Source organism: Gobio gobio, assembly GCF_949357685.1.
Source record: "Gobio gobio genome assembly, chromosome: 14".
Classification (NCBI taxonomy): Eukaryota; Metazoa; Chordata; class Actinopteri; order Cypriniformes; family Gobionidae; genus Gobio; species Gobio gobio.
The window spans coordinates 16,902,944-16,927,325 of NC_137107.1; the positions used below are offsets into that span (position 1 = coordinate 16,902,944).

Below are 24,382 nucleotides of genomic sequence, written 5' to 3' on the forward strand. Positions count from 1 at the left end.
GCAGGAATGAGAAAGAAGTTCCTAGCCAAATAGGTGTAGAAAATCGCAACTTTTAATTTTCAGTTGGTTAGAGTTGGAGGTGCAGGGAAGAATCAAGCTCGGACCGCAGCAAACGTGCCCTGTAAGTTGATTGACAGCTTTTAGGTGCGTTATTGGCAGTGCCACCCACTGGTTACATGAACGCGTCACCACCACATCAGCACCGAAAACATTTTTTTAAACGATAATCGCGCAACCTATTCGATATTCTAGAATTAAATCAACTAATCGAATATTCGAAAATCGTGACTCATCCCTGATTTTCAGTCATTTCTGAACAATGCATCTATTTTTATATTTTAAAAGCTAAACATCTTTTTGTGAAATGTACTGATTAAAGGGTATATTTGAGCTCCATTTCTTTAAAATAATTGTGTTTTGAAATTGTATTATATTGTGGCATTTAAATTGTGTTGTAAGTGTTCAAATCATTTTTGGTGCTACTTGATTACGTCATACAGTTTGTTGTCATAAAAAGGCAATTTATGACACAATATATGTGGTGCACAATTTAGTTCAGTGGTTTACATCAATGGGTTTCTGATGGACTACTTTAAGCTTTTGTGATGAGTTTCAAACTGTCTCAGTTATAGCCAGATGACAGTGAGTGATTAAATGTTGTTAATAATTGATCATAAAATGGGACCGCTTTATCTTCCTCTCCTCCCCCTCTTGGGTGGTCTTCAATTATACAACACCATTAAAAACCTTAAAGACAAACCAGGTTTGACCCCCTAAGCCCATTTTTATGGAAATTATTAAATGAGCAGTAACACGGTTTCATTCATAGAGTCACAAGGCTTCCTTTGAGTTAGTTATCGGAAGAGATGGAGAGATTGGCCTTTGGAAGAGGGTTTCGCTCTGTCACATTGTTAATTCTCAGAGGGGTTTCATGACCTGTTAGAAAATGGGCAAATGAGTTAGGAGATGGAAGATAATCACAGTGAGCTTCTTTTTAAAGTCAACATGGAATTGAAACGGATCCAATTTAGTGTATTAGTACACAGTTTGCCACTGCATATTACTGAAAACAAACATTGTGATGTACAGCTAAATTACGGCTATTTTGGAGCAAGAAACCTAAACTATCAGGGAAAAATCTAAAATCAGGGCTCGGAGATATGGACCACCTACACAGCGTGAAAGACGTTTGGAGCAGTTGACTGGTCACAAAAGTTTATCATTTGCATGCATTTTAAATCTAAACAATTGAAATATTCAAGGACTTTTAAACCATTCAAGCGCAAGTAGAAGAGAAAGGTTTTCTGTGTTCTTATTTTATTTTACTTAAGTTTACATGAGTCAAAATCAATGAAAACTATTTTATTTAACACTGAGGCCAGAGAACATTTTATATTAAACAGGGCTTCAGAATGGAGTTTGTTTGCTGGTTCAAACAAGGTCAACGTCATGCTAAAATCTCCAAGAGCACTAAGTGATATTAGACTTTCATTTGTCATTGTTTAGCTAGCGGGGGCAATTCTGTGATAAAGTCAAATATACAGCCAGGGAAATGTAGTCAATGTCATAAAACTGATTTGAAGGCTCATTAATGGTTGCGGTGGTGGCTCACAAAAGCCATATAGACAGAAGCCCACTGGAGCCTGACATGGAAACCATTGGGATGGATATTAAATATATTATATATACACACAGTATATTGGCATGGATATTAAATGTCTTAATATACAGTATATTGGCATGGATGCATGTAGAATTGGTTAGTTTTTGTCAAAAGTGAAAATCAGTTAGCCTTCCTGTCTGGTAGCAGAGAACTGTGTGCAGAGAAAGTAAAAGCCAAGGTGTCTGGGTGGATTAGAGTTTGCTTCTGGGCATGTTGTCATTTACTGTGTAGGTTGTTTTTTTGGTTCCTTGCATTTAAACACGGAAGCTGAGCGCTTCCTGAGGTGCCAGCCCAAGAGGCTGTGCTTTGAAACAGAAAAAAAAAAACGGCTGAACATCTGCTGTTGTCTGGCCTGAAGTGCCATGTAGACGCTTCTAAGCTTACGAATCAATGGCAATAAAATAGCACATTCTCGTACAAACAATTCAAACATGACCTTTCACAAAAGTCAGTGCAGACATGTTTTCTTAATTCCCTAAGGTGATGTCATCACAATTTGACATAAAACAAGCCGAAAAATTCCCAAGGCTTTCCCGAATGACCTTTTTCAGGAAAACACCAATGGATTCCAAACACAACAATTAGACAAGACTGAACAAGCGTGGAAACATTGTCTTGCGTAAAGATGTGAAAAATGGGGCTCTGAACCTTCTTATCTATCCGCATTGTTCATACATGTTTCTATCTTGTCGTGATTTCTATTCAAAACATTTCAGAAGAATCCAACAATTAGTCAACCCATGTTACTTCCATAATGATACTATATTTCCATGTCAAACAAAAAGTACTTGTTTTTATCCTTGGAGGATTGGATCATGAAAATGAGTGTTGAATGGAGCCAGACCTAAATACCAGTTTGCAGTTGATTGTGGCGAGGAAGAAAATTTCGTCCCAGGAATTGAGTCATATGAAAAATGAAGATCAAGTTCACCCATGAGAGCATATAACAATAAGATAATATGACAATAAATGTCTCTTAAGTGGTCACATTATACTAAATAACGGAAGCTACAAATTATCAATTTAAACATTTGTCGTTCTATGGTTTATCATTAAGCTACAGTAACAGAATCAGTAGCATACCACTAACAGATTAGCCTGCTAGATTAGCATACCCGTACATAAATTAGCCTGCTAACCATTAGCTGATTAGCCCACTTAATTTACACAAACTTAGGGTGTGTCTCAATCAGCTCCATAGTTTAGTAGTCAGGGCACTGATCAGGGAGTAGGGATGTTAACCGCTGACCGTTTGACCGATGGTTGACCGTATCAACGTTACGCACAGGCGGTGAGTGAAACTGCATAAAATGTCTGTGTTTTGCTGGTTATAAGTGAATACAATGTAAACAACACGAAAGTATAGTGGATCGAAAGTTATCCCGGGATAAATGCCATGATGTATTGTGTGTATAAAACTAAAGACTCTTCATAGATCTGAAGGATGCAATACTACTCTCAAGATTAACAAAATAAACTGTGTGTGTTATGTACCCTTTAACATGTTTTCCCCACATATCTGGCCTATGACATAATCCTGAAAACTAAACTAAAACGTGCACTTAAGAAAGTAAATGGGTTAAATTCTGATTTGTCATTGAACCTCTTAACGATTGGTTCTTCTTGCTAATAATAGTAATTCTTCAAGGTATTTGGTTTCTTAGGTTGTTTTGACACTTGAGATATGAAATGTACATAATGTTCTTTGGCACAGTTCACAGTGAGGCACATTATCATACATAAAACCTGTAAGAGAAAGCTTAATTATTTAGGGACAGAATTGTCCGTAAGGAACATTTTGATATAATACTTCTGACAAAGTGGAGAAAAATCGAATGCTCTGATCTTAAGCCACCCTAGCAGCAATGTGGCAAGATATGACGTGTTCACAACGTGAAATGATGAAGAGGGGCATTATTGAATGGAGCACATTAAATGGGATGGGAACACCCCAGGCATGGAAGGTTTAAAATAAGAGATGCCCAAAGCATCCCTTTATGTCTTGCGCTCTTTTAAGCATTCATTTCAATGTTTATATTGTTTGATCCTTCGTTTGTGGTTTTGCACTCAAGTTCCTTCTTCAGACACCTAAGGCGAAGCCAGCATGATTCTCGTTACACTTAAAAGGCACAAACGTACATGAGACATGGGATTATTCACAAAAGTGTAATGGCATTGGTCATAATAGTAGTAATAATAATAATAATAATAATACGGGTTTCAGATTAGATTAGAACTCCATTAGCTAACTAAAGAAACCTGAAGCTGTTTTAGAGAGAGAGAACAAACGTGGAATGCTTGAGACCGTAATTATAACAAAGGAAACAGGAAGTAAGTGAGCAAGACACAGGCGTTGAGATGGGACAATGCACACACACCAAGTGTTTCACTTCCTGCCCAAGTCAAGTTGATTAATATTCATGGTACGGAGTTTCCTTTTGAACCAGTTTCACCAATGAACTTATGTCAGGTACCATGCTAATATAACAGGATAATGGGAAACAGAGAAAGCTTTTCTTCAACATCAAGCGGCAATGTTTTCCCCAGAGTAGACTCCTGGGCGGCTCACAGCTGATTCCCATCTAAACCACATCTCATTTGCAGAATCTGGTGACATTAGGATAAATTAGGCTCCAACTCAGAGGAAATTATATGATTGAATTTAAACTAATAGGTACTTTTAATCCACCCCCCCCCAAACCCCACTCCTCAATTATGCATCTGTGGTATGTCTACTGTACAGTAACAGTGCTGTTTACAAAGAGAACCTCGCTATTACTGCAGCTTTGCTTACACGCAGGCTTAGGATGTGAACAAACACTTAACCCTAAGTAGTAAATTCAACACGTAACTCATCCCACACTGTTAGTGCAACAAACATGAATGATAACTCAAAACATAGCTTGTTGAGAAGAGATGTGCTTATACTGTATATTTTTATGAACAGATGCATGATATTATATGCCCATACATGTAGAGTCATATGTAGGGGCCAGAATACTCAACTCTTTTGACTTGGGCCTTTTAGAAACCGCCTGGTAGCAACCATAGAAAATCATGCCAAAAACACTCAAAACACCTCATCATATAGCATGCCAAATGAAAACAAGGTAAGCATGATATATTAGTATCATAACTGGTTATCAGCCTTTATTAGATATTTTTTTATTTATTGGTATTGGTCAATATTGGATATTCAATTGTGTATGCTTTTTGCTTAAAAACAGTAATCATATTAATTATAACTAGTAAATCCGTTAAATAATAACACTGCTTAGCATTTTTCGTACTGTACATTATAATACTGTGATGTCTCATGCCTAAATTGTAGCATTTAAAACAATTGATTTTTAATTATTTTATTTCAGACAAAATAGTACAGATTTTTTATATTAGCCTTTTATATGGTATTGGCCATAACTTCATTAGCTTTTAGGTATGAGTCAGAATATACAAAATAATAATTATAATAATAACAACAACAACTGGAAGCAGTTTTACAGGGCCAAGCCCCGAAAGGGCTTTCGCGCAATGCAGAGACAATTTTAAAAAGTTGTCCCCCACTGGACTCGAACCCCCATATCTCCGGTTCAAGAACCCGTCTCTCATCTTGTTGCGCCACTGGGCAGGTGTGTGTTCGACCGTCTGCCGAAGTTCCATAGTTCTAGAGAGAATCGACTCAAAATGAAGATTTTTTTAAATAAATGCACAGCATTTAATATTTAAAAAATTCAGTTTAGGTCAATCTCAGAAAGACTCAATGTCTGGAACAGAAGCACATTTTGCAATCAACCAATTAGCATGCTAAGCTAACTAGCATAAAGACACATACACAGGCAAGGTCAACTTCAGAGATTAATTTCTCAAGAACGGTAGCAAATTTCAAAAATCCGTTCGGTCATTTCTGTGCGGCTCGGTCCAAAGATCATCTGAGGCGATTTTGAACAAGATTTGAAGGAAGGGTAGGGAAAAAAACAGTTTTTCACTTGTTTCAATATGGCGGACAGTCACATGTTTGGAAAATGACAAATGAGATATCGTCGGAATCGGCATAAGCCAGGGAACAAAATGACACAACATTTCGACAATGTTCTCAAAAGTTATAAACGTTTTAGCCAAAAATCTTATATCTCTGGAACACTAGGTGGCGCTGTTCTGAAACTTCTCAGGTACGTTCAGGACATGCTGTCGATCGTGCATACTAATTTTTGTGCAGTTATGTCAAATATTTTAAATGATATTGCAATTTATGACTAAATTCAAAATGGCGGACACAGGGTTCATCCGATCCTGGCATATCTGGTATCCACAGATTCGGCATGGCACGAGGAATCCAAAGACAAAAGATTTTGATTTTCTGACAAAGCGTTCAAAAGTTATGGGCAGAAATAGCCATTTGCCATATCTCATGACCTGTAGGTGTCGCTGTTCCCAACTTTGGCATGGACCCCTAGATCATGGCTCTGATGAAGCATACCAATTTTTTGTTTTGATTGATCAAAGTTTGGCCAAGATACAGCCTCAGAACCAATTTTAGGTCAACCTCGTCAAGTTCGTAACATCATAACTTTTGAATAAAGATGAATAAAGAAAATCTGTTCAGTCATTTCTGTGCGGCTCTTTCTAAAGTTCTCTTTCAAATTTTGGACAAAATTGGACAAATTTTGAAGGAGGAGTAGCGAAAAAACTGAATACTGTACTTTTCAAAATGGATGCTACTGTAATGGGTGGAGTTTTGATGTAAGATGATGAATGTGATCAGCATGATGAGAGGAATCAGGTGTACTAAGTTTCATTTTTCTACGTCAAAGGGTTCAAAAGTTATAATAGTTTCAATGTTGAATTTTTGAACTGGTGGCGGCGGTATGGAGTTGGTTGTAGAGACTCCAAATTAGGTCAAATTACTTTTCATGAGCATCTCTACAATGTTGCCAAATTCCATCATTTTCCTACTTACGGTTCATAGGGCTGCCATAGACACCCAGTGGGGAGGAATAATAATAAGAAGAAAACTAACAGATACAATAGGGGCTACAGCCCTTTCAGGGCTTGGCCCCTAATAACAACAACAGTAACATTCTGCCAGCATTACTATATAAATCACACACAACATCCTAGAATCATCACACACTTTTGCACAGCCATGCAACTTTTACATTTTCAAAATAAAATGTGAATATCTACCCTACTGAGCATTTTTAATTAATTATTTTAGATACAATACGTTTTTGTTTTGAGAACAGAAGGAAATGCCATGTTTCCCTGGCATTGCACACACAAGATCTAATCAGCAACAGTCAGGAAGTTAAGAGTGATTGTGTAACACCTCAAGTTTCTTCCACAACCTTCCTGCAAAAACATTGTTCGAAAAAAAGTGCTATTACTGCATCTTAAAGGGTTAGTTCACCCAAAAAATGACATTTCTGTCATTAATTCCTCTCCCTCATGTCGTTCCAATGACGCCAGACTTTCAGTTCTCTAGTGTGAGCTTGCCCTAAGTAATAACAAATCTACAATGACAAAATATCAATATTCAAATTGGAATTCAAATGGGGAATTCAAATGGGTTCGATACGCTTTGTGGTCTGTCTCAACTCGCGCATATCTGTGCTATCGTGTCTCTGGACCGGAGCAGACTTTGTGAGCGCTGCGGCAGTTCACGTGACACTAACGTGAAACCAGACTTCATTCGCCCCAATAGAAAGCATGGCCCCACTTTATATTAGGTGGCCTTAAGTACTATGTACTTACATCAAAAAATAAGTACAATGTACTTACTGTGTTCAAATTGTATTGCAAAACACTTTTGCTGATATTGAGGCGGAATACGGGTAGGGTTAGGGACAGGTGTGGTGGTATGGGTAAGTTTAAGGGTAGGGTTAGGTGTAAGGGAAGTGTCAACAGTGTAATACATGCAGGTATTTTTTTTAAATGTAAGTACAATGTAAAAACATGTATGTACACAATAAGTGCATTGTATCAAATTAATTAATTAAAATGTTAGTACATAGTAGTTAAGGCCACCTAATATAAAGTGGGTCCGAAAGCATATTTACAGTGTCTGAATCGCATTGTGCCATTCACCATATAGAAAATAGTAATTGTGTGAACAAGTGACTGATTTCAGCCACAGCTTCAGTGGGACTCTTGAGATTCTAGAGAGCATTTGAATGGACAGAAAAGCTGATGAGAAGCTGAAGTGCAGAGTGATGTCATCAAAATTGTTGATCGATACCACCCAGTCATGTTGTATGGCTTAGAGAGCTTTCGTCCTATGTTCCTGTTGAAAAAATAATGTTTAATCTGAAAAAAAACCCATTGATGTTCGAAAAGATTTGGGGAAAATGTATTGAATAAATGAATAATGTAGAGGTTACATTGATTGAAAATGCTGAAGTGATAATGTAACCCTCCTTTACTTGAACCCATGAGTATGTATATGTATGTATGTATGTGTTTTTATTTTTTCTCTCTTCTATTATAATTTTTGTTTTCTTTTTTCTGATTCAGCAGTCTTGTAATAATGCTTGTTTAAGTGTTCTTTCTATTGAGGGGTGGGTTAGGGAGGGTAGGGTGGTTAGAAAAGATTGTCTACTTGTATACTAAATGCATTCTGTAAATTGTTCATGGGAAAATACTAAATATATTGATTAAAAAAAAAAAAATGTTGATCGATGTTGGCAGAAGTGAGAGACCTTAGGCAATATTTTAACGATCCAAGCGCATGGTATGAAGCGCATTGTGCAGGTGCACTTAGGGCGTGTCCGAATGCACTTTTGCTGGTTTAACGATGGAAAAAAGGTCAGCGCACCAGGCGCATGGTCCGAAAGTGTTGCCCCTAGTCTCTTAATGAGTCTTGGGTGTGTTTTGGGTGTAATGTGCATTAAACCAATTAGAGTCTCATCTCGTTCCCTTTAAAAGCCAGTTGCACTTGCACCATGGCAGTTTCGCTATTTACATGGTGAAATTTGCGAGAGGAAAGACTGAACTCTTCTCCAGAGAGGAACCGTTTAATTTTTATTATTTAAAAAAGCTTGTGTGCAGCTGCCCTGTGTGTGTAATAAGCAGATTGTACACGCATTGTTCACTCGCTTATAGGTGCATATTACTAACACTCTCTTTAAATAACACAAAAAATACTGAGCTATTGACTTTAGACCAGGTTTTTGTTGGTCAATGGCACAGTTGTTTTCAGTTCCTCAAAATAGCAACACGCCAACAATGCGCCTGAACACACCTCGTTTTCAGAACCAGCACGTCCATGGGTGAACAGATGGGCGCAAGTGCATTTGCTATTTACATAACATGGCGCTGGACGTGAAAATGATGACTGAGACGGACTGAAACTAGCAAAAAGCACTTGCGTCTCTCCTGCTGTCACATTGCACCGGGTGTATAATAAGGCCCTGTAAGTTTTAAACACTTATATCTTCATTGTTTTGAAGCACACTAGCTTATAGATAACCTTAAAAACCTTATATTTTGATTTCCTGGGGACTTTAACAATCATGAAAGTATTTGAACTCTGACCTATTTAAATTTCCTTTCAAACGTTGGGGGGTGCAGTTGTGGGAGAGCATGCAGATACACATTGCAACAGCAGATTTGGTAAGAACATCTATGTGATTTCTAAAAAAAAAAATGATTCAGCAAAAGTTGGTCACAAGGCACACATACTGTAAATACAAATTTGAAGACTAAATTCAATTCACAATGCATCTGCAAAATGCATTGGACTTTAATTTACCAGTACGAAATCAAAGACATTAACTGCACAATTCACAAGTTTTTTTTTCATCTTGGGAGGGATTAAGTGACTAACATCAAAAAATGACGGTTAACTTCCTCTTTCTGGCCCGGCCACAGTTTCCTCTCCTCTACAACAGCCGCACACTTACCCTGTGCACTGACGCAGGCATGTAACTCTGTGGCCAACCTACATTCTCAACATCCCAGTTTACATTTATAATAACTTCTAAAATTTTGACAACATTACTTAAGAATGCATAAACTTTACAAAGATTGCAAAAAAGTTGGACTAATGTAATACCCTCAGAAGGTGCAAAACAGACAAAAGAAGAAGTGTTTTTGTGTGTGAATCTATGTATGTGCTAGTCTTCGCACGAGTGAAACTTTGGTTGCATAGGCGGAGGGTAAAGCAACTCCAGGGTAAGGTTAGATGCACTTCTTTCTTAAAAACACATCGAAATAGAATGTGTGTATCGCCAAGAATCTGGCGATACGATACATATCACGATACAAGGCAGTGTTTTTTCACAGATTAGAAACCAATATGTGGTGGCGGGCGGGAGAGGGCATGGGACGGGGAGGGGAGGAGGGTTGTTTGGCACAAATATCGATTTCGATCTTGACCACGTGACCGTGCGCCGCTGGGAGATAATAGCATGTCGCAACTCTGTTTTTAAACGCCTCTGGCTTTAACTGTTATGCCACATTAGCGCCAAACGCTATTTATTGTTTGAATTTCACATTCAACTTTAAAAGCTTATACTTTCATATCAAAAGCAGGTTTGGCAGTTTGGCGTGAGATTTTAAAAAGTTAAAGTCCTCATGAAATCAAAATCGATCTTATTTAATTTGTTAGCCCACATTACAGGTCTTAGGGTGAACAACTAATCCGTGTAAGTTAATACACAGAAAAAAATTGTTTGCCGCGGTAATCTTTAATCAAAATCTGAAAAGTAACTTCCGGTCTTGAATGTCGTTCCCTTTCCGATGACGACTGTGTGACAGCTTGGGTTTGAATATCCTTAACCACTCCCCTCCATCCGTTAGTCTGCTATGAGCGCGAGATGGAGAGGAGGAGCGCTGAAGTAAAACCCTGCCTTCTATTCAATATTCCGTTTCACTTGGAAATACGTCACAGCACTGAAATAAAATCAGTTTCAACTTCCGGTTCAATGGGACTTTAATGAATAACGACGCGCAATATATGTGGCGGTCGGTGTTGATTCTGTGGCGCATCGCCACAAATGAATCTATGTGTGGGAAACACTGCAAGGGTTACGATGCGAAATGACTGAATTGGGATACTGTAAGAAAGGCGATATTTTTTTACTTGTTATTTTAGGAAGAGGATCTAATTTTAGAAAAGATAATATGTTAAGAACATCATAAGAACATAATATGCATAAAAACTGAGCAAAAACTTTGCACTTATATAACTAATCATTATTTTGTGCAATCTAAGTAAAGAGATTTTACCATTCCCATGCAGTCCAGCTGATTTGGAGGCGCTTCGGAGACGCACAGATAGATCTGTTTGCCTCTCCGGACACGTCGCACTGCCAGCTGTTCTATTCCCTGAACGAGGGAACTCTCGGCATGGATGCACTGACACACAGCAGGCCCCGGGGCCCGTGCAAGTATCCCCCAGTGAGCCTTCTTGCACAGACACTGAGCAAAGTCAGGGAGGACGAGGAGCAGATCTTTTAGTTGCGCCGTACTGGCGCAACCGGACCTGGTTCCCAGAACTGATGCTCTTTGAGACCCTCCATGGCCCATTCCTCTGAGGAAGGACCTGCTTTCTCAGAGACAGGGCACTCTCTGACACCCTAGTCCAGACCTCTGGAAACTCCATGTTTGGTCCCTGGACGGGACGCGGAGGTTCTAGGGAACCTACCCCAAGCGGTGGTAGACACCATCACTTCCACTAGGGCCCACTCTACGAGGCACCTAAATGCGTAGAAATGGAACCTGTTAGTTTGTTCTTCCCACCGGTAAGACCCCCGAAAATGTCCGATCAGTCGTGCTTTCCTTCCTGCAAGATTGGTTGGAGCAAAGCCTGCCTCCTTCCACCCTCAAAGTGTATGTTGCCACTATTGACGCACATCACGATGCAGTTGATCGTAAGTCCTTGGGGAAACACGACCTGAACGTCAGGTCCCTCAGGGGTGCAAGAAGGTTGAATCCTCCTCGAACACACTCCATACCCTCTTTGGACTTATCTGTGATGCTTAATGCACTTCAGAGACCACCCTTCAAGCCTTTGCAGTCAGCTGAGTTAAAGATCCTGTAGTTGAAGGCAGTACAGGGGACCTGCACACATTTTCGGTCGACAAATCGTGCCTGGAATTCAGATATGTGCACAAGGTTCCCACCACTCCCTTCAGGGACCAGGGGCCTCATTTATAAAACTTTGCGTAGGATTTGCGTCAGAAGTGGCGTACGGATGAAACATAGGACGTGCGTACGCACAGAAATATTTGGATTTATAAAACCGTGCGCACGCACATCCTACGCAGTTTACCCTTAATAAATCACAATAAATTCTAAATGTAGCGCAGCTTTTGCGGCTTCATGTCACGCCCATAGTTGCCCATAAATAGTCCGTGAAACGCCCACAAGTTAATATTCATAATTTGCGAAATCATGGCAAACACAGAGAGGAAATAAAAAAAAAACATAACTTCACTCAATTTGAAGTAGAAGTTATCGTTGGCGAGGTGGAAAAGAGGAGAACAATTTTGTTTGGAGGGCACAGTGTGGGCATGAGCCTACTAATGCCAAAAAGGCACTTGAGTGGCAAAAGGTTGCAGACGCCGTAAATGATGTAGCCTCACAACCTCGGACCGCGGCCGAAATAAAAAAAGAAATGCTCGGACATCAAAGTCGAGGCAAAAAAGCGTCTAGCGCTCCATCGCCAGAGTGTGTCTGCCACGGGTGGGGGAGAGGGGACACCGGAGCGGACCCCTCTTGATGAAAGACTGGCGGCAATTAAAAATAGACTGGCCCTATTAATCCCTATCCCTATTATCTACGTGGAAATGGGAAATAGTTCAGTGCAAATGTAATTTCTTGCAGTTTTCTTAATGGTTGAGACATACGTCATACGTTATTTTATCAAAAATAAAACAAACTAAAGGCATAGGCCTATGCATGAATAAGATTCCGTAGCTATCTATCTCCCTAATTATCTATATATCTGTCTATCTAATTGCATCTATATCAGTTTTGTAGGCTACATTATTTCGTTCTGTTTACCATATTATTTATGAGGATGAATTGCATAACATGGCAATATTATTGCAGAACATAGGCTATTTCACTTTTCTTTTTGCAAATATGTGTTAATTTGCATTTCTGTTGTAATTTTCGTTTGTTTTACACTGCAGATCGATCAAACGGGTGTTCGTGTAGGCTGTTAATTGTAAGACTTGCTTTGTGAAGTCTTCATGTTATTTATGAGAGGCAGTATTGCCATTTCTTTTACACAACGGTCTACAGTTTCACACACTTTCACGCGTTTCTTCCATCTGCCGACGGTGTCGCCATTTCTCATTTCACCCGTTTTTGTGCATACGCCTGGGTCAGCCCTGGCTTTTCTCTGTCCCATCCGTGCTCTGCTGTTAAATGTGGACAGAACGCAAAGCTTTAGGACCTCAGACCAGCTCTTCGTCTGTTACAGAGGCCAGAAGAAGGGAAAGGTTGTCTCCAATAAGAGGTTAGCCCACTGGATAGTGGATGCTATTATCTTGGCCTACCAAGCCCAAGAAGTGCGTTTATTGCTAACGCTCGAATGCATTGAGGAACCTGTGCTATGTGTAAAGAGAAATATGTGAAACTTCCATGTGGTTACCTCCCTTCGGGCAGGATGTGGCTTCAGCAGCATTCCGTTTTTCGAAAGAAATGGCATGCTTTTCCAGTGTTATCCAAAAGTCTCACTGAGTGGATCATGTGGAACAGCTAGGGCTGCGCAATATATCGAAATGATCGAAATATCACAAATGTACATATCGCAATATGCATATCGCAAGATCACGCAATATGCGAATGATTTTAATAGGCTACTTCAACATTGTGAAAAGTTTACATTTTAGGTTGATGCATATAGCAGAGAATATATTGAGCACATGACTGTTACTTATGTGAATTGCTTGACGTTAAAAAGAGTTATTAAACACAATAACTTGCAAAAAACAACTCCTTGCAGTCTCGCGCTGTCTGCTGTCTGACACACACACAAACGTGCGCACAAGCCGTTCTTTTTTTCGTGTCTTGTTACACACTCGAACTGTCCAATACACACACAGTTATGTCTTGATGAGTATTCATGTAAACACAGTCGGTTATGCTTTAAGTGAAAGATATCACATGGGGAAAGAAATACATTTTACACACTTAAAGCAATATCGTATCGCATATCGCATTATTTAACAAGGATATCGCAAATCGCATTTTTTCTTCAATATCGCACAGCCCTAGGAACAGCAGTGATTGAATCTCTACATGAGCTTCCATTGTAAACAGGTGGGGGACTGAGAGGCTTATGCAGGGAACTGGAAGGACCAGCAACATGGCGCTTTGGTAGGGATCCAATTCGTCTCTTCACTTCCGATGTATGTTGAGTGACCGATTGAAAGGCAATGTCTCGGTTACGTATGGTAACCCTCGTTCCCTGAAGGAGGGAACGTAGACGTACGTCCCGTCGCCATGGTTGCTGCACCGGGTCATTAACTTCGCTCCTCAGTGAAATCCAAAGATGCGAGCATCTGCTTCCATATTTATACCCGCACTGCGGGCATGTCCATTGGCTCATTTAGTTTCACTTGAAGTGGATTGGTCTCTCAAGCGAGATCTCAATTCGTCGGTTCACTTCCGACGTACGTCTCCGTTCCCTCGTTCCGGGAACAAGGTTTACCATACGTAACCAAGACGTTACTCAAGATGTTTTTTCTTCAATATATGAAATGTATTTATTTATTAATTCATACATTTGTTACTGCAGCTTTGCTTTCACATAGGCTTAGGATGTGAACAAACTCTTAAATTTAAGTAGTAAATTCAACACGTAAATCATCCCACACTGTTTGTACTACAAACATGAATGAACTCAATGTCATGAACTCAAATCATAGCTTGTTGAGAATAGATGTGCTTAAACTTTTTTTTTAAATGAACGGATGCATGATATTATGCCCATAAATCTGTTAGCAACCACCCACACAATCAGCAAACACCCTAACAACCATAGAGCATCATGCCAAAAAAACATCTTAGATCTATATCTAAGATGTTTTGAGTGGTTTTTTTGGCATGCGCTCTATGGTTGTTATCTTTTATTTTATTTTGGTGCTGTCATCAAACATTTTTTAATAGAAAATAAAATGTGCACTCTTATAACCATCACAACATTTTACAGTATAGACAAATGTAAACTGTCATCAACAGTTTATCATAAGCAATTGCTGGGCATAAATGTGCGATATTCATTGACTGCGAACTGCTCTGAAACCGCAAGCCTGTAAAACCTGCGTTTTGATTTTGAATGTGCAGAAGGTGCACATTTATTTGAATGGAATCATCGTTCTTTGAAGGTTATTAAATCACATGAATTTAAAATAATCTTAAAATGATAATTAAGACTTCTGCTATACTATTTAAGATACTCCTTCAATGTAAATCCAATTTCACTCATTGTATCATTCACCAGGCGAACCACATCATTTTAGGATTGGGATTTCCCTTTCATATTGCCATATTCTGAATCACATTTCAGATAGCTTTAAGACACCACAAAGCAGCCACATTAAAATGACCAGGAATTTGAGAATCAAAGAAAAAAAAGAAACTTATTTTGAACAGTAAAAAAAACTGTATTGAACAGAGTGAACAGTATTGCCACATTTGTTCATATGACATGAATGTGACCTCCCTATCAACACATCTATGACATGTAGTATGATATAAGTGTGAGATGTGTACCTATAGTCTGACGTAACTCCTCGCACAGGCTTATATGAGGGAACTGAAGCATCTGTTTCCATTTCTTGCTCTTGCCTTTTCTGTTCCCACCCCCTCCTGCAAAGGAATCAAGCAAAGATCAAATTAGAGGCAGGAACTGCATACAGGCTCTAAAATGCTATTAGATTACTATCTTAACACAGGTGGGCTTTAGAAGACAGAATGGGATATGAATACGTTTATATCATCCTATTATATGAATAATAATATTCTTCAATTAGGGCACTTTTGAAAGCTTGAAAAGTAAGACTTCTTTCATCGATGTTAAAACATTTCTCATATTTGTCAAGTGGATTCTGGTATAATGCATGATGGTATGGATGTTTGATACAGTGCAATGGTAACAACATTTCTCTCTTTTAAGAAAAGACTTAAGGGCTGGCTAATACAGCAAATAGCTTTGAACTAGAAATAAAAAGAAATTGACTGTTTCTGACATTAAAATTCTTGAAAAAGAGACTATTCTGGTAATGACACTGCGATCATGATGTAAAAATCATAAAATTATGACCAAAATAGAAACGTTTTGGGGGAAAATTGCTAAAATGTTTTCCGTGACGATAATGACAGCAGTTTTGCGGACCGTGATCCTTTATAATACTAAAACATTTAAAAAAAATGCATACATATCCTACCGTTCAAAAGTTTGGTTTTGAAATAAGTCTCATATGTTTGCAAAAACTGCACTCATTTGATCAAAAATACATGAAAAACTGTAATATTGTGACATATTACAATTTCAAACAACTGTTTTCTATTTTAATTTAAAAGGTATTCCTGTGATTTTCAGCATCATTACTCCAGTCTTCAGTGTCACATGATCCTTCTGAAATCATGAAACATTTCTTATTATTATCTATGTTGAAAACAGTTGTGATGCTTAACATACTTGTGGGAAACGTAATACATTTTACAGGATTATTTAATGAATAGAAAGTTCAAAAGAACAGCATTTAAAAAAAAAAAAATAGGAATCTTTTGTGACATTATACATGTCTTTAATGTCACTTTTGATCAATTTAATGCATCCCAGCTGAATAAAAGTATTAATTTCTTTAAAAATATCTAATATATAGATTTTTTCATATTTATAGTATAATAATGCAGTTATATTCATGATAACATGGTAACACTTTAGTATGGGGAACACATATTAACTATTAACTATGACTTTTGCCTCAAAAAACTCCTAATTTACTGATTATTAATAGTAAGTTAGTTTTCGTAGTGTATTAAGGGATGTAGAATAAGGTCAAGCAGAATAAAGCATTAATATGTGCTTTATAAATACTAATAAACAGCCAACATACTGGTATTATGCATGCTAATAAGCAACTAGTTAATAGCGAGAACTGAACCCAAAAAAAGTGTTACCGATAACATCTGTATTGCTCCATAAAGTTTGCTAATGTGATTACTTTGTGTTACTTTAAGCCATTTGAATCACAATGTATTACATTGCATATAAATCATTATTGCGATAAAATGTTTAAAGGGGTCCTATTATGCTCAATTACAGGTTTATAATTTTGCTTATTGGGTTTACTAGAATACTTTTACATCATTTAATTGTCAAAAAAACTGTTTTTCTTATTTTCATTGTTGCAGAACCTTGGTTTTAGTATCGGTTTCTTTAACATCCGCCTGCTCTGATTGGTGAGCCGGCACCAGTCTGTTGTGATTGGTCTACTGCTTAGAGAGTGTTTGTCGCAAATGTAACGGCCCTTACCATAGGGCTGTCAGTCACGATATTAGATTTTTCACACCACGGTTATTGTGGCCAAAATAATTCACGATATCGATATATTGCGATATCTATAGAAACCTTGGGGGAACAAAAAGTTATCAAATAAATTTTTACTTCGTTTATTTCGTTTTTCTTTTTTACCCAACGAACAAAATTGGATACTGATAAACACAGTATTATTGTGAAGTTATATTGTGAAGAGATCAGGAGTAAATGTCTTGCAAAATTCTTTCGAGGCGGATTTAAATCAGATTACTCAAACAAATAAATTCAGAAGGTGGTCTGCCTTCACAGAAAGTGTGAATGCATCTGGTTGTTTAAACCACATACAAACATTTTACTCTGGCAAATTGTTAAAAATAAACGTGTGAGAGCTATATTTATGTGTGTTATAGGCTATATATGACATAGTCGGCGCTACTGCAACACGCATTACCGCAAAGGAGTAGCCTATACAGCCGCCAGTGAAACTGAAAGTAGTAAGTCTCAGATGCTCAAAAACACAATCATCTTCATTAAAGGTCCTGTTCTTCGTGATACCATTTTTCAAACTTTAGTTAGTGTGTAATGTTGCTGTTAGAGCATAAATAATACCTGTAAAATTATAAACCTCAAAGTTCAATGCCAAGCGAGATATTTTATTTAACAGAAGTTCCCTTTCAAAGCCTACAGCGAACGGCCGGTTTGGACTACATCCTGGTATTTCCTGCTTTAATTACGTCAGTAGAGCAGTTTGTTGACTAACCTCCGCCCACAAGAATACGCGAAAAAGGGGGCGTGGTCTTGTTGCTCCCTCGTGGAGAAGAGGGAGTGTTGCGTTCGGTTCGGTTCGGTTGCGTTTGTCGCCATCAGACGCTGTTATTTTCATCCCGGAGTCAAATCACCTTTGTTTGGCCTTCAGGGGCTGTAGTTTGAGTGCGTTCATCTCCCCGTTATGGTAAGAGGCGTGACCTTCCCGGGCAACGTGAGCTAAGCTGCTGTCGAATCACAACACGGGAATCGCTGGCACAATCAGAACTCGATACGCATTTCTGAAGGAGGGACTTCATAGAACAAGGAAATTCTCAGGCCGTTTTGAGGACAGTGAAAACAGCGGTATACAGATAAGTAAATTGTGTGAAAAATACTGTTTTTTTACACATGAAACATTAACACATGTTATATTGCACACTGTAAACACAATCAAAGCTTCAAAAAAACACAAAAAACGGGACCTTTAAAACTAATGAGACTAAATGTTCTTACCAGTGCTTAGGTCGCGCTTTCTCCTATTGTGGCCTTTGATCTTGAAATGAGCTGATGATAAATAAAATGCAGCTCGAATCTTTTGCTTTCGTTGACGTGAACTGAATTTGCATAGCCTATAGCGTGGGAATTGAAGATCGGATTTATATTCATTTTGCGGAGAGGTGTAAGGTAAGACAACCTGCATGTTTTTTTATTTTGTTTATTCGTTTAGATTGTAGGCTGTAACCCGTTTTGTTTGTGAGCGCCGCTGCAAGCAGCATCAGGCCTGCCTCAGCTTGTCAAAAATGCGTTTTTACTGTGGTGGTAATAGTAAACATTTAAACTAACATTGTGATATGCTTGAAGTGTTTTATATCTATCGATTTTATTATAGGCAAGACAAGTCAAGTGTTGATTTGAGAGGCTAAATTGATGAAACATGTGGTTAACTCACTGTCGGTCGCTAACTTTAATGTAACGGTCTAACGCTAACGGTCGCTGAAAATTTAAATATAACTACCTTGACATTAAAAACAAAGCTGAACTAATTTTATGGCTACAACATAAAAAAAATAATTAAAAAAAACACGGGCTCCAGTCGGACGCGGGACACTGGAGCATTTACGTGGCATCATGTTATCATAAGAGTTCTATTCATTTGAAATATTGTAGTCATCGCCAATATCGGTATATTGTCACACCCTAAACTAACACGATGTCGATATTTTGTGCTTTGAATATCACGGTATATCGCGCCACCCCTACCTTACCATAACCAGCATGTATCGGTTCTGGAGGTTTCCTGAGGTGCCGCAGTAAACACTACTGTAACTATGCTAACTATGGCATCGGTTTTGTGGTTATAAGTTCGAGCCCAAGTCCGATAATGACAATCAAGAAGAACAAGCTGATCAACCCTGAACCACCTACAGAAGCATGACTTGAGCAGGGGTTGAGAAAGCAGCGTCCCTTGGAGTTTGGCGACAACACACTACTAACGCAACTCAACCAGGCCTTGCATATGTCTTGGGTGGGAATTATTTAAATGAGGAATATTGTGGCGTGTATGTTCCCGTGAAGAAAACTCGAGACTACAATGGAGGCATTTCAGGGAGTTCAGAAACAGTGCACACTTGATATAGAGAATAACTCGCTTTGTAGTGAATTTGTGCTTTGTAACTTTGCAGACATTTTTCATACTCAAAGAGCAACATTACACACTAAAGAAAGTTGAACATGTAGAAAAGCATATTAGGACCCCTTTAAATTATTATGAAATTGAATTAGAAATATTCCAGTCTAACATGAACAGGCTTAAGATTTCTGTTGTACATCTTTACATTCAGCTCGCATCTAACACGTCCCTGGATTGATTTCAGGAAAAGAATCACGCCAATGCCGCGAGAATGTCCCGCTGGCCCACGGCCGTCCTAGCTAACGTCATCAGGGCAGCTCGGGCTCCCCGATTAGAATGACTGGCCCAGGTGCTGAGCCCGCCGAGCTTGTCAACAGACAGCGCAGAGAAAGGTCAGGAAGCGATGCTGCGCTTGGGACACGCTCGTCGGGAATGGAGAGGGCTCTTGTGAAAGCTACGGCCAGGTGTTTGCATTGTTGCTAGGTTATGAGAGAATCTGGGAGAATAGATCCGACGCTAATGGGATGGGAGGGCAGAAGATGCACTGATTACAAACATACGGGAGAAGCTTGTGACTGCGATCTGATAAGAGTTCAAAACACGACTGTACGTTACAACAAAGACTTTCCCACATGAGATGAGCCCAGCTGAGAAACCTCATTATCTTACATAATCAAAACCTGCTGTGCAAGCCCAGACATTGTACCTAATCACACCTCAAAGATATAACTCACGATAATTAATACGCAAAGTCAGGCAGTGTGCTACTTCAAAAAAAATGATCATGCTCAGTGATCATGAAGTAAAAATCATCAAATTAAATTTTTGAATGTAAAACTGTGCTAAAGAAAATCAAGCCTTTTTTCAAGATTTATGCATTTCAATTAATAGTAAAATTCCTTCAAAATGAATTGAATAATCCTTACATGTTATGAATAATGAATAATTCTTACATATTAAGAATTTTAAACATTATACATATTTAAGAGCTAAAAACATTTTGTATAAATCTTAATGGAACAAGGGAATGGACCATTTAGTTTATGGGATTTGTGAATATGTGAAATTTTTTGAAGTGTAGAGATGTGCCATCATAACAAACAAACTTTTTGCTAAAATTATGGCGTTGATGATAATGAATAAATTGTTCAAAAGTTTTGGGCCGGAAATATTTTTTTATGTTTTTGAAAGGAGTCTCTTATTCTCACCACAGCTGCATTTATCTGATCAAAAATACAGGAGGAAAAAAACACAATTTACAATTTAAAGCTGCAGTCTGTAACTTTTTAGCAGCTTTAAGTTAACTGATTTCAATTTTAATACATTTTAAAATGTATGATTTTTACTGTGATGGCAAAGTAATTTTGTTAATTTTTTTCTTAATTGTCAGAAATCATTCTAATATGCAGCTCAAGAAACATTTCTTACTATTATCAATGTTGAAAAAATTTTCCCCAGGATTCTTTAATGAAAAGAAAGTTCAGTAGAACAGCATTTATTTGAAATAGAAATCTTTTGTAACGTAAGTCAGAGTGTGATATTTGCAATTCAATCAAATGGTTTGTAGTGACGAGATTATGATGGTATGGATACAGTAGCAAACCTTCGGCATTATCGTTGTGGGAAGTTGCCAAGATGCAAATGGCTTGTGAAATGTACTGTTTATGCAGCAGCAGTGCAGAGGTGAAGAGGTTTCATTCACTGTGTGCAAAACTTGCCTCCAGCACTTACCAAAAGGCCCTGCTTTCATCACACTACTCACTATATCACCAACAAAGTATAGAACATAGCATATAAAACACTCATCTTCCTTATTGTGCTTTCAGTGTAACAGCTCTTCTGAGAAAAAGTGGAACGAGCCCTATAAACCCGGTGGGTTCCCTGCATTGACATGAAACACTTCCATTGTTAAAAAATCCCCGTTAAGAATCAAACCAGCACGTGACTACATCATCCTGTCATGTTGTAAGGAGAAAAGATGTGAAGATAGATACTAAGGGAGTAAACAAGAAAACTTTAATATGTGTTTAGGGAAGTGGTGGGCGATATGAACAAATTCGTATTCACGATAACAATATATATATATATAAATATAGTTATTCTGTGTTTTTAAAAAAATCTAATTTCTGTTATTAAAAATAATAAAAAAGAAGCAAACAGTAGGACAAAAACAATATGACAATTTTTTTTTTTTAACATAGTAAGAAGTAGTACAGAAATGTAATAATCAAATGTAAAAATAAAATATTGCATAGACTTCACTGTATGAATTAAATATTAGCCTATAGCATAATTTTTTTTTAATGTCATGTTGATGAAAAGTGAGCAGCAAGAGTAAGATGCTGAATCCGCGGCGGGCCTCTTAATACAGGGGATATGTTGCCACATTTTTTTAACCAATAATTTTCCTTTAATCTGTATCAGCTCAGCGCTTAAAACCAATGAAATTAGTTACTTGACAAAAGTGCATTATTGTTTAAAAGCTCCAATCCAAGGAATGTTTTAAGTAGTAACCAATAAAAATATGTTTTTAGATCCACCCGCCACTGTGGCTGGTATACACGGCAAAGTCACTCGCCACTTTGAAAAAGTACCTGCCATTGGCTGGTGACGGGTGCTAATTTACCACCCTGATTAGCATAGATCGATGCCATTCATTTTATGATGTAACTAGTACATCAGGTGTTATGGGAAGTGTTCCCAGTTCCGGCAGACCTAGTTAATGCGCCTTAAAACAATCATTTAACTGATTTGAATAATATAAATTGATAATGTTCTATGTGTATGCCATAGTAAATAGATGTGTTTTTAGTCTAGATTTAAACTGACAGAGTGTGTCTGCTTCCCGAACAATGCTAGGAAGACTTTTCCAGAGTTTAGGGGCTAAATGGAAAAGGATCTACCTCCTGCAGTTGATTTTGATATTCTAGGTATTATCAACTGGCCAGAGTTTTGAGACTGCAATAAACGTGATGGAGTCTAATGCGTTAAGAGCTCGCTCAAGTACTGGGGAGCCAAACCATTTAGTGCTTTGTAAGTAATTAGCAAGATTTTGGTATACAATGTTTAATAGGGAGCCAATGCAGTGCAGACAGAACCAGGCTAATATGGTCATTCTTCCTGGTTCTAGTAAGAACTCGAGCTGCTGCGCTTTGGACCAGCTGGAGTTTGTTTATTAAGCGAGCAGAGCAACCACCCAGTAGAGCATTACAATAATCTAGCCTTGAGGTCATGAAGGCGTGAACTAACTGTTCAGCATTTTGCATTGAAAGCATGTGCCGTAATTTAGATATATTTTTAAGATGGTAGAATGCAGTTTTACAGTTGCTAGAAACGTGGCTTTTAATTAAAGATTGGTAACAAAGAGCACACCCAGGTTCCTCACTGACGACGAGGACTTGACGGAGCAGCCATCAAGTGTTAGGCCCCGATCACACAGAACGCGTTTTTCAGGTTCGAAAACGCGAGGCGCACTGCACTACCTTTATTGGTTGGCGTTTTTCATTGAGAAAAGAGCAGTGCACTGCTGTTTTTTTTTTTTTTTTTTTTTTTCGCTGCTAGGAAACCCCCGAATCAGCTGTGCTGTCAGTCTAATCAAGGTAACGGTCGCCACAACGGAAAGCCTGCCTCTCCATTCATTCGATTGGACAATTGAAAAAAAACGCGATGACGTCAGGCGCTTTTCCGCTCAGAGTTGACTTTTTTTCAACTTCATGCGCTTAGAGCGCTCCTTCTAAAACGCGAGGCGCAGCAGGCGGTTAAAAAGTGATGCTATTCTATTGGAGACTATCCAATAGAAGTAGAGCACATGGTGACTGTGGGAAGTCTCTCGCTGGTCCTTTGTTTTTCATTCCCTGATGGCTCAAACGCACGTCCATAGCGGTAAACTTAAGGAACGCCCATCAACATACACATGAGGGGAAGCGTCACAACACCACACTTCAGTCGTGCCGCAAAAGTGGATTTGTACTGTCAGTTTTGCCGCGTTCATTTCATCAGGTGGAAAGCACTAATTGCTAATGGGGGTGTTTTCAGAGCACCCCTGTTTCACAGGTAAAATTCTGTCTTCAGAACACCCCCCTTGTTTTCACTTCTTTTGGATTAGCCCAACCCACTGGAGAAGAGAGACAAATTGAAGTAGGCTAGTTTGCTGTGTTTATTTAATTGTGAGAGGGTTTTTTCTGCTCTTGATCTGGCTGGTTTAATAAATTTTCTTTTTTTTATTAACTTATGTAAGTTAATAGTATATTTGTGTCTCAGCCGCGAAGCTGAGTTGAGCTCCTCTGTTCACAAAGTGGCTGAAATTATAGTGTCTGTCAGTTATTATAATTCATATGACAAAAACAATTATGTTGCATATTCCTCAAAAGTTCTTGTGATTATATCACTAGTTGACACCATAGTACTATATTTTCGGAAATCATAGGCTATGATATTGCACAGGTGCACGTGATGCAATGCTGTCAGAGCCGACAGACTCATTTCACTGCAAAATAATCAGGTCAAAAACGATTTAATATACTGCAAATAGCCTACTAGTTTTTTTATGTTAGGCAGACAATAAGGCTACCAAGTACTGTGCACAGTGCACGGCTAATTAATTGAACGTTTTTTTTCCTAAAGCTACACTATGTAACTTTTCCGTCCACTAGAGCTCGCCTGTTCAAAACAAAGGCGTAGTTTGATGACGCCACGTTTGAGCGCAGAATCTTGGGACATGTGGTCTTTACCTCACAGCCGGTGGGAAACAGTCAGGATAGGACTCGGGCAGAAATCATGTTCATGGATGCGATTATTAACATTACTGTAGTGAAGCAGAGCAGGGCCGAGTGTTGTGGAGCCGAGC

At 38.5% G+C, this 24,382-nt stretch overlaps 1 protein-coding gene across 2 annotated transcripts in view; it reads right to left on the reverse strand.

Annotated features, from left to right (window-relative positions):
• The window catches only part of grk6 (G protein-coupled receptor kinase 6), a 73,501-nt gene that overhangs the window by 38,902 nt on the left and 10,217 nt on the right, over nucleotides 1-24,382 (reverse strand). For both annotated transcript variants that reach the window (XR_013817938.1, XM_079835345.1), the window contains exon 2: nucleotides 15,389-15,484. Coding sequence is in view for 1 of the 2 variants with exons in the window: in XM_079835345.1 (XP_079691471.1) it covers nucleotides 15,389-15,484 (96 nt within the window). In the remaining variant the exon portion in view is untranslated. The remainder of the gene's footprint in view (nucleotides 1-15,388; nucleotides 15,485-24,382) is intronic.